The 12237-nt window shown below is 39.5% G+C and overlaps 1 protein-coding gene across 1 annotated transcript; it reads right to left on the reverse strand.

Annotated features, from left to right (window-relative positions):
* Positions 1-372: 372 nt before the first annotated feature.
* Positions 373-10951, reverse strand: AGA (aspartylglucosaminidase). The gene is made up of 9 exons (XM_047772295.1): positions 10701-10951; positions 8285-8438; positions 7130-7242; positions 5952-6064; positions 4701-4815; positions 4018-4093; positions 3141-3248; positions 2043-2176; positions 373-637 (listed from the first exon to the last, which is right to left on the reverse strand). The coding sequence occupies exons 1-9, from the start codon at positions 10816-10818 to the stop codon at positions 537-539; spliced, it is 1032 nt and encodes a 343-aa protein (XP_047628251.1). The 5' UTR covers positions 10819-10951; the 3' UTR covers positions 373-536.
* Positions 10952-12237: the final 1286 nt, after the last annotated feature.

The raw sequence follows: 12237 nt of genomic DNA on the forward strand, positions 1-12237 counted from the left end.
TATTATTAATAGCATTCTCTCCTCTTCAAGCTAGTAGGGAACATTATGTAAAACTGATCATCAGTGTTAAGAGACATATTACTGTAAGGTACTGAGATTCAATCAGGACTAATCATGTTGGGATTCATCATTACTGTTTTCTTTGGGTCTAAAAATCCTGGATACTCTAATTATTTTAAGTATCCCCAAAATAGATGATTTCTTTTGGCTTTACTATATCACTATGGAAATAAGTCCCCAAAGTAGCAGTTTTTTGAAATACTATGCAGAAACCAAATAACACTTAAAATTTAAACATATACAAAACACATATATATCCATTTTCAGGGGATATACAAATCTTAAATAAAAACAGATAAAAACATTTTTGGATATAGAAAATGAAAATGCTGTTTCAGCATAAAATTTATTTTTCTGTGCTTATTTTACACAAAGACTCTAGGATACATGAGGCACATTACACCAGTGATGGTAAGTAGCCTTTTCAGCCTCTGTTTCTTTCTTCTTTAAATATAGACACTGACAGCAAAGATGGATTAGATGCAGTCTACTATTTCCTCAGTTGGCTCGCTTTTTAGAGAATTATAAACCATGAAATGAAACTGAGTAAATGTTGAAAGTTTATTGCAAGCAGCACCTGAGGCCAAGAAAAGAGAAACTTGGTTAAATAGAGAATGCACATATTTACATTCAATACAGATGCGTATCCCCTCCTGGATGTGGGCTGTCGCATGCCTGCTGTCCAGTCAGGCCACAGGGATGCGTATGTGCGCCCTCCTTAGTCCTGAGCAGCTGACAGTCCATGAGAGGAGAGAGAGGCAGTGGGAAAGCCAGTTCTTTGAACTTCAGAATATAGGCTGATTTTTTTGCTCCTTATACACATGCTGTCATTGTTATTATTATTTTACTGTTTTGATATCCTTTTCATAGCAAAAAAAAAAAAAATTCAGGCACATGCTAAAAATTTTATTTCCCTAGCTACCAGAACATTCCCTTCACCCATCCATAAATTCTCCCCTTCCTGGCTCCCTATTCTTTTCTACTCTTCTGCTCTGCTGCAAAGTGAGGAGGCTTATTTGTCAAGATGCTCTCTGTCACACAGAAGTGATTTCTTCTTCTGCTCAAATGCCTGGAAGGCCCCTTCTATTGCCATTACTTTAAATATAAGGAGCTGGTCAATTCTAAATTCATCTGCAATTATATAATTATCATTTTTACATTCTGTTAAATCCAACTTTGAGCTTTCTAAGGTTTATTTCCTAAGAGGGAATCAATGAAGCAGACTCATTTGAGACATAAAGCCTTTCCCCTCTGTAACTTATATTGGCTTTTATATTTCAGTTCTTAAAAAAAGAGTAAGGAATTCCTCAAACAAGTTTTCAAATACCAAACTGTGGGAAGTAAAAGATCAAAGCACAATAATAAGCAGTCTAACCTGATAAGTTATATTGATTAGTAGACTGTGTATCTTCCCCATCTGAAATCTCACTAATGAGGAGCAGTAGTGGTTGATCTTGAAATGCTTTGAAACTGTGATAGGCTCATATAGAAAGTAAATGAAGCAAAGGATATGCCTCAAATATAGTGCAAAAATAATTCTGCTAACGCCTTTGGTTTACTAATTAGTAATACACTCAGAGCCCCAAGATCTAAATGACTGAGACATTTAAATAATGAACAGAAAAGAAATGGGGGAAGATAATTTATTCCTACCTACTTCTAATTAATAAAAGCATTTGACTAGTAGCCCATCTCAGCATGTACTTGAGCTGAAGTTAAACTTTACTTAGGACAAATGTCAAGGGTAAGAGCTAACAGCCAAAGACTGGATCAAAACCACTGCCAGTCAACAGAGGGTTTCAGGTATATTTTTATCACTTTGAGGGCCTTGACACATCAACAATTAACATTTATCCAGTGCCTACTCCATAAAGTCCCTGTTTTCTCCTGCAGAGGAATAAACTGCACTGCAACATTTTAAAGTGTCTGTTCTTATCAACAGTTGTAGGTACATACAAATATGAATTCCACATAAAACCTACCATAACTTCCAGTCACGTTGGCACATATAACAGCTCCAAAGAAGTTTGGAAAATACTTCTGGATTCTTGAAATAACTTTCTGGCATGCTGTGGTTGGATCTTTTCCTCTTCTCATATATTCTACAGCTTGGTAGCTGATTTAAACAGAGGCAAAACTTTCATATCACAGAATAAACTAATTCCAAATTTGGTTACTTGAGGTTAGAAACTGAAAACCATCAAAACTGCTACCTTTGATAGAATACAGTGCACATAAATGAACAGAAGTCCAACACTCCTGTGACAGTATCAATAGGAAAGGAAGTAAATTCTGATACCATGTCTATCTTTTCACCTAATCCACCCAGTCATTTCAGATGACTATCATTTTTGACTGTGGTTGAATAATGGTTAATTAATAATAATAGCATGGGGCCAAAGTATAGAGGTTCTATGTAAATAAGAAATGGGCAGAGTTCCCCTTGTGGCTCAGTGGTAATGAACCCGACTAGTTTCCATGAGGATGTGGGTTCCATCCCTGGCCTCGCTCAGTGGGTTAAGGACCTGGTGTTGCTGTGAGCTGTGGTGTAGGTCACAGATGCAGCTCAGATCCTGCATTGCTGTGGCTGTGGTATAAGCTGGTAGCTGCAGCTCTGATTTGACCCCTGGCCTGGGAACTTCCATATGCCTCGGATGTAACCCTTAAAGGAAAAAAAAAGAAATGGGGCTATAATCAGTGGGGAAAGCCCTGGGCATAAGCAACATATCTTGTTGTAAGGATTATCTTTAAGTAATTAATTGTAAACAGCGACTGCATTTTCCACTTTTCTCACTAATTATCACAGCTCCTTTATTCAGTGGCCTTACATAAATTATTCAAGTGGATCATAAGTATTCTCATCTGTGAAGTAGAGTGGACAGTATTATTCTATTTCAGAGGACTATGATTACTTAATTTGAATGATTATGATGGTCAAAATGATAACGTAAAGAGTTGGTAAGCAGGGTTTCTCAAAGCTCTCATACACACATATTCGGATTATGTGGCACAATGATTTTCTATCTTGACAGACAATATTGCCTCTAGGTCTGTAAAGTCACAGAGGCAGGAGGTCCCACCTTGGGAGAAAGCGCATCAGAATGTCACCATCCCCAGTGGCGGCAGCGGCTCCCGCGGTGTCGTCGGCATAGGCCCCAGACCCAGGGATTGGCGAGTCTCCTATTCGACTTTGGAAGAGCACAGCAGGAGAGTTCAGGAGGAAAATCCAAGCAAGACAGTTATTTTAGGAAATGTAGCTACTCAGCCACTGACTACTGTTTCAGTCAATTCTTTATCAGAATACATATTTTTTCCTTCATTTTTCAACCTGGTTTTCAAGAACCTGCCTTCATTATATGAGTCAGACATAACAGCACAGGTTCATGGTGACTGTTCCACCATCTCCATCCTTTATCGCCTCAATTCTGGATTATCCCAACAGGTTCAAACTGGTTTTCCTCACCCAAAATCTATCCAGTGCCAGTGTTTTACCAAGGTTTTTCCTTGTAATAAACCTTCCATGCTTTTCTACTACTTTGGAAGAAAATCCAGAAATCCTTAAAGACCCCCTGAAATCTGGCTCTGGTCTTCCTCCCCCACAGCCTACACACATGTTGTTTTGTTCCAGCCTTTGGAGCCCTGAACCTGAGCATGTACTACTGTGGATCCTTTAGTGACTTGTTCTGGATACCCCTGTCCCTCTCTTGGCTCAGGGTCAGCTCCCAGCACCTGTCCTGGCCTAATTAACCAGCTTAATCTGATCACATTGCATCTCTGACAGCTGCAGCTCTGGCTGACACCCCCCTCTCCTTTGCACTTAACAGCGATCTTCTGTCACAAAATCTTAGCTGTGAGGGTGGGGCTGTGCTTTGCATTCTGCATCCCCCATAACACCAAGGACATACTGGTTGATACTCAATACATAGTTTTAAGATCTGTTCTTTTAGAAACACTAACCCAGGTATTTTGAATTTTATACCATTTGTAGATGTACCAGCAGCAGTATATCCCATCTTATGGATGACAACCATGCCTAGAAGTTAAAAAAACATATATCATTGTAGGTATCAGCTCTAAAGTGTACCTCAAATATAATCAAATAAAATAGAGCAGTTGGTCACATAAACATCCTCTACCACTAATTTCAGGTAGAAAACAGTCTTGGGAATACTGAAAATTATACTAGTGGTATAATTTGTGCTTTTTCATGACCTGGTTTCATAGCATCATTTCATAGACATCCTGTATCCTCTTCAAATTGAACACTTTTCAATGCCTTTTCAAAGGTAATGCCAAAGAGAATCACTGCTGTAGACTAATGGAAATTTTCAACATTATAGGACACGATTAGAAAGATCATTTGAATGTGGCAAACAACATAAAATTATTAAACAACTAAATATCAAAGATTTAAAAATTCCTAAGTGAAGAGTCGTTAGATTTACATATAAGGTAATTTACCAAAACATACAAATATGAAAAGAACATGAGTGAGTGTGTGTGTGTGTTTTTCCTTTAGTAACAAGTTAATCAGAATCACCCTCTGGTACATGAATAAGGTTAAAGAAATTAAGAACTACAGGAAGGCAATTAAAAATGGCTAAAGATTAACCATAAAAACTATATAAAAGGCAAATTACCAATAGTATCATGACCGTAACTATCTCCTGTTTCTTTATAGGTAGAACCATCTCGCTTTAAGATATTAGGTGGTTTGTAGGGTCCACAGTATTTGGAGGCATCTGGTATAACATTCTGTAAACAAAATTTAAGTTTCATTTTTTTAGAAAGGATGACTTTAGAAATCAGCAAGGAGTTATGTACAATCGTAAACATTAGCAAGAAACCAAAAGGACATCTGGTAACTGAAAGATACGAATTCAAAGCCAAAGATTAGCTATGTCTTATGTGAACAGATGGATATAATTTTACTAAATAGCTCCTCTTGTCTTAGAATCACATAATATGGAATAGGCATCTATAATATCTGGAAAAGATCACCAGTTTTTCTCTATATATGCCAAAAATTCTCAGCATAATAGAAAATATAGAGGAAGGGTTTTTTAGATTAGGTTAGTTTTTTTTTAGATTTCTCAAAGAAATTAGGTACACGACCTGACCTTTAAATTTTAGAATTTGTTCCCTTTCTAAAGAATAGTTATTCAGAAATGTAAGGCAAAATCTATTTTAAAACCATCTATTTTTCAAAGGTAAGTTTATGTGAACATATTCTTTTATGAATGTTAAAGGCTCAAGAAAATAATCCAAATTCATAAATTCAGGTTGTGTACATGGATTGGTATTAAAACAAGGAAACTACAACTCATGTCTTATTCAGTCTCTCACTCAGTGCCTCCCATGACCTGGTTTCATGTAGCTGCCTCTCTCAAGTGACTCCCTGGTTACTCAAAGGTACTTAGGATTTGGCCAAGAAATAGATGAGAGACTAAGACAACCCCAGAAGGACTCTGGATGGCAAAGACAAACTGATTTAGGTTAAAAGTTTCATTGGCTTAAAGACAAATTATCTTTCTAATATCATAATAGACACCTAACAGTATAAATCGTCAAGTTAAATACGGGCAAGACACCGAGTATGTTTAACATAGATAAAATATAAGAAATATTTTAGACTAATAGTTTCCAAACTTTGCCTTCACTCTTTGAAACCACTGCCAGGGACCTAGCAGTTCCCCAGTCCCAATGTGGACTGGACGCAGCCTGGGAGATTTCAAGAACATTCATGCCCAGACTCGGTTTACATCGTTGGTTCCAGAGTGCAAACAGGGTGCTAACTAGCCCTGTAGGCATCAGGTAGGCGACCGAGAGCAGAAGGGATGTCAACTAATACTTTCAAATAACTTACTTTAAGAAAAATCATACATACGTACCCTCCAGTAATTTGGTTGGCAGTTCCGAGCAAGCCAGTCTGCATGGAGAGCCTGAGAAACATTGGTGGATAAATCCTCATTGATAAACCCCATGCTTTCGGCAAACTTGGTGGCTGGAGATTGGGAAGAAAAATGTAGACGAGTTAGGTATTGTCCTTTAAATAAAACATCTGTACAGGAAGTGCTGTGGGTCAGCCCTCTCATACATGGTGCACAACCAGGAGCTGTAGCCACTGGCCTATGCCACAGCCATGTGGGATCAGAGCTGCATCTGTGACCTACACTACAGCTCAGGGCAATGCCGGATCCTTAACCCACTGAGCAAGGCTAGGGATTAAACCTGTGTCCTCCTGGATACTAGTCAGATCCGTTTCTGCTAAGCCACAACCAGAATTCCAAACAGACTTTTAAGGGAGGATTCAGACATGAAGAGTTGTGTGGGCTTCAGTTTCTAGACCTCAGCTTCCATACATCCTTCCTAACATGGATCTGCTGAGACCCTTGTTTGTGGGGGGGGGGAGTTCTTTCCCACATCCCCTACAGAATCTTCCCTCTTCTGTTTTTTTTACAGAAGGAAAGGCACACCTGAGCAGCAGTGGATCTCACTGCTCTAACTGAGGAGGAAATGCCCAGTGTGTGAAAAATAGGAGATACCAAACAAAGGGCCACTGGCTTCCCTGAATGAGGGACAGATCCTTTGCCAGGTAGTTTTCATTTTGTACTTTAACACAATCTAAGGCTGCCAACTGGAGCTGTTCACTAATACACGGTTAAGAATGCTTTTTGATTACAGATCACTATATGATTTTTTTGATTTATATAACCTGGAATGTGTTCAAGGAAGTGTCATTGCTATAGCAAAACTCCTTCTGTCCCTATCTTCTGTTACCCTACACCCCTTGGGTCTTACACCCATAAAGATGTAGCAACGAGAACAGAAATAACACTGAGTCCTGTCTCCCTCCAACAGCTACTCATCTGTTGGTAATAAACTGATTTTTTTAAATCCTATTTTAAACATGAAGAAAGTACAATTAGAAGTAACAAGTAGACATGAAGTAAAACAGCTCACATTTGACTTAGGTCTGCTTTTCTCCACTATTTGATACTGAGTCCTTTTTCACAGTGAAGACTGTAGACAAAAGACTACATAAAAATTGAGTACAGTTAAAATATACCTGCCTCTCCTGCTAATAGGGTGTGTGTGGTATGTTCCAGTACTTTCCGTGCCACACCAATGGCATTTTTAATTCGTCTAAGATCTCCTACTGCTCCTACGTTCATAGCAGTGCTGTAAGAAAAAAAAAATGTAGTAAGGTTTACTAAGATATCTTTATAGGTTTGTAGATTTTTTAAAAATTGCTTTAAAGCTATAGTGTTTTGTAGGTTAAACTCCACCGTCTCAACATAGAAGTGACAGCCCATCCCTCAAGTTCCCACAAACTTCCACTGGACATATTAACGAACAAACAGAAAATCAATTTACCTCATAGTCTCAAAGTACTGAAATTCTCAGTTTCTCCTGGCCAGTTTTAAATAGGGCTTTTGAAGGGGGTTTTAAGGCTTCAGGTCAGGGAAACCACAGCATTTGTGGTTGGCAGGTAGAGGATGGTTTACCAGGTCAGAGGTGTGTTTTTGTACCTCGGGGTGCTCCCTGTTCTAAGGAGACTACCTACTCCATGTACTCCTTCTAGGATGATCATGATTTTCTTCCTTTCTTTTTTCAAAAAAAAATTTATTGAGGTAGAGTTTATTTACAATGTTTTATTAGTTTCAAGGATATAGCAAAGTGATTCAATTATACATACATACATATATATATTCTTTTTAAATATTCCTTTCCATTATAGGTTTTTATAAGATATTGAGTATAGTTCCCTATGCCATACAGGTCCTTGTTCTTTACTTATTTTATACATAGTAGTGTGTATATGTTAATCCCAAACTCCTGATTTATTCCCCCTCTCACCCCTTTAGTAAGTATAAGTTTGTTTTCTATGTCTGTGGGTCTATTTCTGTTTTGTATAAACTCATGATTATTTTTTTAGATGCCACAAATACATGATATATATTTTTCTTTTTCCACCTGACCTCATTTAATATAATCTCTAGGTCTGTCCATGTTGCTGCAAGTGTCATGATTTTTTTTATTTGAGGAGGAAACGCCTTGTGTTTGGAAAGGCCAAGTACAATACCCTAGGGGTTTTGATCTACAACAAAACTTACAGATTTGTCCACCTTGTTCTCAGTAGAAGACTAATCAACTATAAATGTAATTGGACATGAAGCGAACACACAGAGATAAACAAGGCTCTGCTGAAGGGCCTTCTTACCCGTCCATGATCATGGCATCCAGCGTGGTCTCTCCAGATTCATCAGGACTGCCCCCAAAGCCCACGGTGCCATCACACTGCTCCCTCTCACATGCTGCACAGCCACTCTCAACCGCATCCAGCGCAGAACCTCCAGATGCTAATGTCCTCCATGCTGGTAATCAGATCCCAATATACTGACTTTTCTTTCAATGCCAAATGCAACAAACCAAAAATATCCTGAAAACTCCTATTTTAAAGAATGTTTTCACATTTACACTAAGTTATAGCAAAGAAGAGTGATATAGACAAAATTGTATAACAACCCTTTCCCTTGAAGAGATCAAACACTTGGCTACTGATGCAAAGTGAGAGGTTTTTCACTTATTAATATCTGATTCTGCTGTGTGTGAGAAAATAAGTATTCTCTCCTTCAGTTTAAAAAGAAATTACAATTTAAGCTACTAAAAGACAAATTGAAAATTCATTAAATCAGAGCTTCATCAATTTCTTCTGCATCATCAGATTTTTAAAAATATACCTATGGGAGTTCCCATGTGGCTCAACAGGTTAAGAACACAATGCTGTCTCTGTGAGAATGCAGGTTCCATCCCTGGCCTTGCTCAGTGGGTTAAAGATATGGCATAGGTTGCAGAAACAGCTTAGATCCCGTGTTGTCATAGCTGTGGTGTAGGCCACAGCTTCACCTCCAATTTGACCCAGGGCCCAGGAACTTCATATACCACAGGTGCGGCCATAAAAAGAAAAAAATGTGTATATATATGCCTATGTTTTTATTGAAGTAACATCTATCATAGGAAGTCTCAGTCACAAAGAGTAACAGCAAATAATTACAACGTGAACTTCAAGTAAATTAATTCACTTAATCTTTGAGGTACTGTACAATTACTGTCTTCATTCTAAATAGGAGGAAATAGACCCAGAGAGGTTATTTGGTCAAGGTCACACAGCTAGTAGGTAGCAGAGGCCACGATTCAAAAGTAGTCATTTTCGGCTCCAGTGGCCATGCTTTTAGCATTAAACTAAGCTCTGCAGAGCTCCACACATCAAAAAAGGGGGGAAATAAAACCCTTCAATGGTTGATTTCCTTTTTGGAAATCCCACAGCATGTGGTAGTTCCTAGGCCAGGGATCAAATCTGTACCAACGCAACAGCTGGAGCCACTTCAGTGACAATGCCAGATACTTAACCTGCTCCTGTTCCCTTAACCAAGGGAACTCCAATGGCCAATTTATTCATTTCTAAAAACAGAATTCCTTGAAAGTTAATGCTAGTATTGGTAAGAATTTAAGTATCATTACTGAATACTGACAAGTTTGCAAGTATATTTGTAGAATTGAATAGAGGCCACATACCCAGAATCGTCCCCTGCCTGGGAGCCCTGCACTTTCTTTTCTGTCTCATTATTGCTGGAAGTTTCTCTCACAGCCTTTTCCCTCATTTTTTCTGAAGTATATGCACTGCTTATAGCATGCAAACTTGGCTCTATCAAGTTCTAAAGTCAGTTCAGCCCAGAAGATGATATTAGCTGCCTCAAACAGCAGAGAAGAGGTCTGAAACTACCCCTGGGGAAGTATACCTTGAATGAAACAGTATACAGAATAATATGAAAAGGGCAAGATAATAGTATGTAATAGGATGACAACAAAGGACATAAGACAGGCATGTGACTCAGATTGAGCCTAAGGGCAGTAAATCAGGGAAGAGGTGACACCTTAGTTTAGTAGTTCTCAATCCTGGCTGCAAATCAACATCACTTAGGCAGCTTGAACAAACAAAAAATCTGATACTTTGGTTCCCACAGTGAAATCAAAATCTCAGGAGGTGGGGCCCAGGGACAGGATTTTTGAGAAGATCTTAGGATGACTTTAATGTATAACCAAGACTGGAACCCTGTATTCCAGGTGGCAAATACATGTCAGCATGTAGCAAAAAAAAAAGTAAATGTAAGAAGAGTACGCTTTGGAAATTATTAGGCGTTTGTCAAGCTTAAGAAGACCGTATTGGTTAGATGTAAGGGGTTAGAAAAGAGAGGTGGACAGGGAACACAACCCCTGAAAAGACTAGATGTCAGGCCAAAGACGGCCTAGGAGCTCAGTGGAAGAGTTTGAGCAGAAAGGCTATAACTGCTTTAGGTCAGCAGCAGAGTGGAAAATATCTCGTGACTGGTGATTATAGGGGCTGAATAGAGGGAGTCGTCCAAAAATTGAGGCTCTAAAATGCAGCAGCGACAGGGTGGATGGTCAACTGCTAGAGACGCCGCGACGTAGCGGGTGCAGGCGAGACTGGGGAACCCTTGGCCGGCTCTGGCCGACGCCGCCCTCCCGGCTCCCAGCACCTCTGTGGGGAAGGCCGGCGGTCCGCCCCTCCCGCAAGCTGTCGCAACAGAGTCCCCATCCAGGCTGCCGCCCCGCACCTGCTTGGGTTGCATTCCTGAAAGGCCAAGTGTTGACGATCAGCGGCAGAGGGCTGGAGCTGCGTATCGGGGCTGGGCCGAGCAGCAGCATCAGCAGCAGGATCGGTTTCTGCGCCATGGCTGCGAGCCAAGAAGGAGCTGAGAAAGGTCACAGCCGCCACCAGAGGTCACAGTAGCCGTGGCCGCCGCAGATCCCCGGTCCGCGACCCAAAACTCGCGATCCCCCGAGCCCCGCCCATCTGGACCCACGCCCACTTCCTTGGGGCCCGGCGCGGGCTCGTCAAACTCTCGCGAGACGTGTTTTACTCCCCGGGTCGCCTTGGGTTCCTCTTTAATTCCGTTTTATGTCTACGCAGATGATTTGACTTGATTTTTTAATGCTCAAGCGAAAGTTAGCATGAAATTACACAGCTTTGGCTCACACGACCCTTGGAACTTTTGAGTTTCCTTTTAACTTGTTAGCCTCTTATTAAAAATTGGAGTTGGTAAATTTATGACACTCGCAGTGTGCTGGGTGGGGTTCCTGGCCGCGGAGAGCTGGGTGGTTAAGCATAGGTGAAACGTGAGTGCTTAGAGCCAGGTTTATTTTAGTTTTCTCCCGCCCATGCCTTCAGTCTTCTTTCCACCGCTTCTTTTTGTAGGACGTACTCCTGTTGTTAATCTGTGAGTCGGAAGAAAAAGAAACTGCCTGAAGAAACAGAAATTAACTGCAGTTTACTGAAGTGTACCTACCTTCCTGCACCTCCAGGGCTAGAAGCCACCTCCATTCCTTTTTGAACGTGTTTTACCTCCTGCACCATTAAGTACTTAATAAACGTTTGAATGAAGGCAGAATGGAGACTTTACCTTGTTGAAAGATGAACTGAGGCAAGTTAAAGATTTTGGAAGCTTTTTAAGTAGCCATACCATGAAACATAAGTATTGTTGAAAAGTTCATTTATAACTTTTACTTATGTATTTAGTCTACTTGCTCTTAACATTTAGATTTGCTCTTGGAAATGTCATGACACAGTAACAGCTAATTTTAAGTTATCTTTCTTGATGACAAAGTATGCAATAGAGATAATGAGCTTATTTATATTTTAGTAAACCGAGGTAGAATAAGAGTATTATATTTAATGCTGATAGCACCAAAGACTTGCCTATTGTAATTAAATCGACAAAATTAGGTTTTATTTACTGGAGATTTTCCTACATCACGTGAACTTGAAAAACATTTGAATTAGTTTCTATATTTCTTCAAGTATACTTGATTTATGTAGTGTTTGTCTTTAAGCGAGTTAAATATAGAGCTCTTTACAAGTTAATTTTGGCAATGCCATCCAGAGGTTAAATAGAAATCACACATCTGTAACATACATACATAGGTACCATAGTCATATGGACAGATGCAAACAGATATTTTATAGCTTCTGTTTTAAAATTTTAGTCATGAGCTAGGTATGATAAGGCAAAATTCACTAGTTTATACAAGAACATTAGATCCAAATTGTGTTTCTGGCAGATGCAGTAAGTTGAGGTTATCTATTTAAATTGC

This window comes from Phacochoerus africanus, chromosome 3 (genome assembly GCF_016906955.1).
Source record: "Phacochoerus africanus isolate WHEZ1 chromosome 3, ROS_Pafr_v1, whole genome shotgun sequence".
In the NCBI taxonomy this organism is placed as follows: Eukaryota; Metazoa; Chordata; class Mammalia; order Artiodactyla; family Suidae; genus Phacochoerus; species Phacochoerus africanus.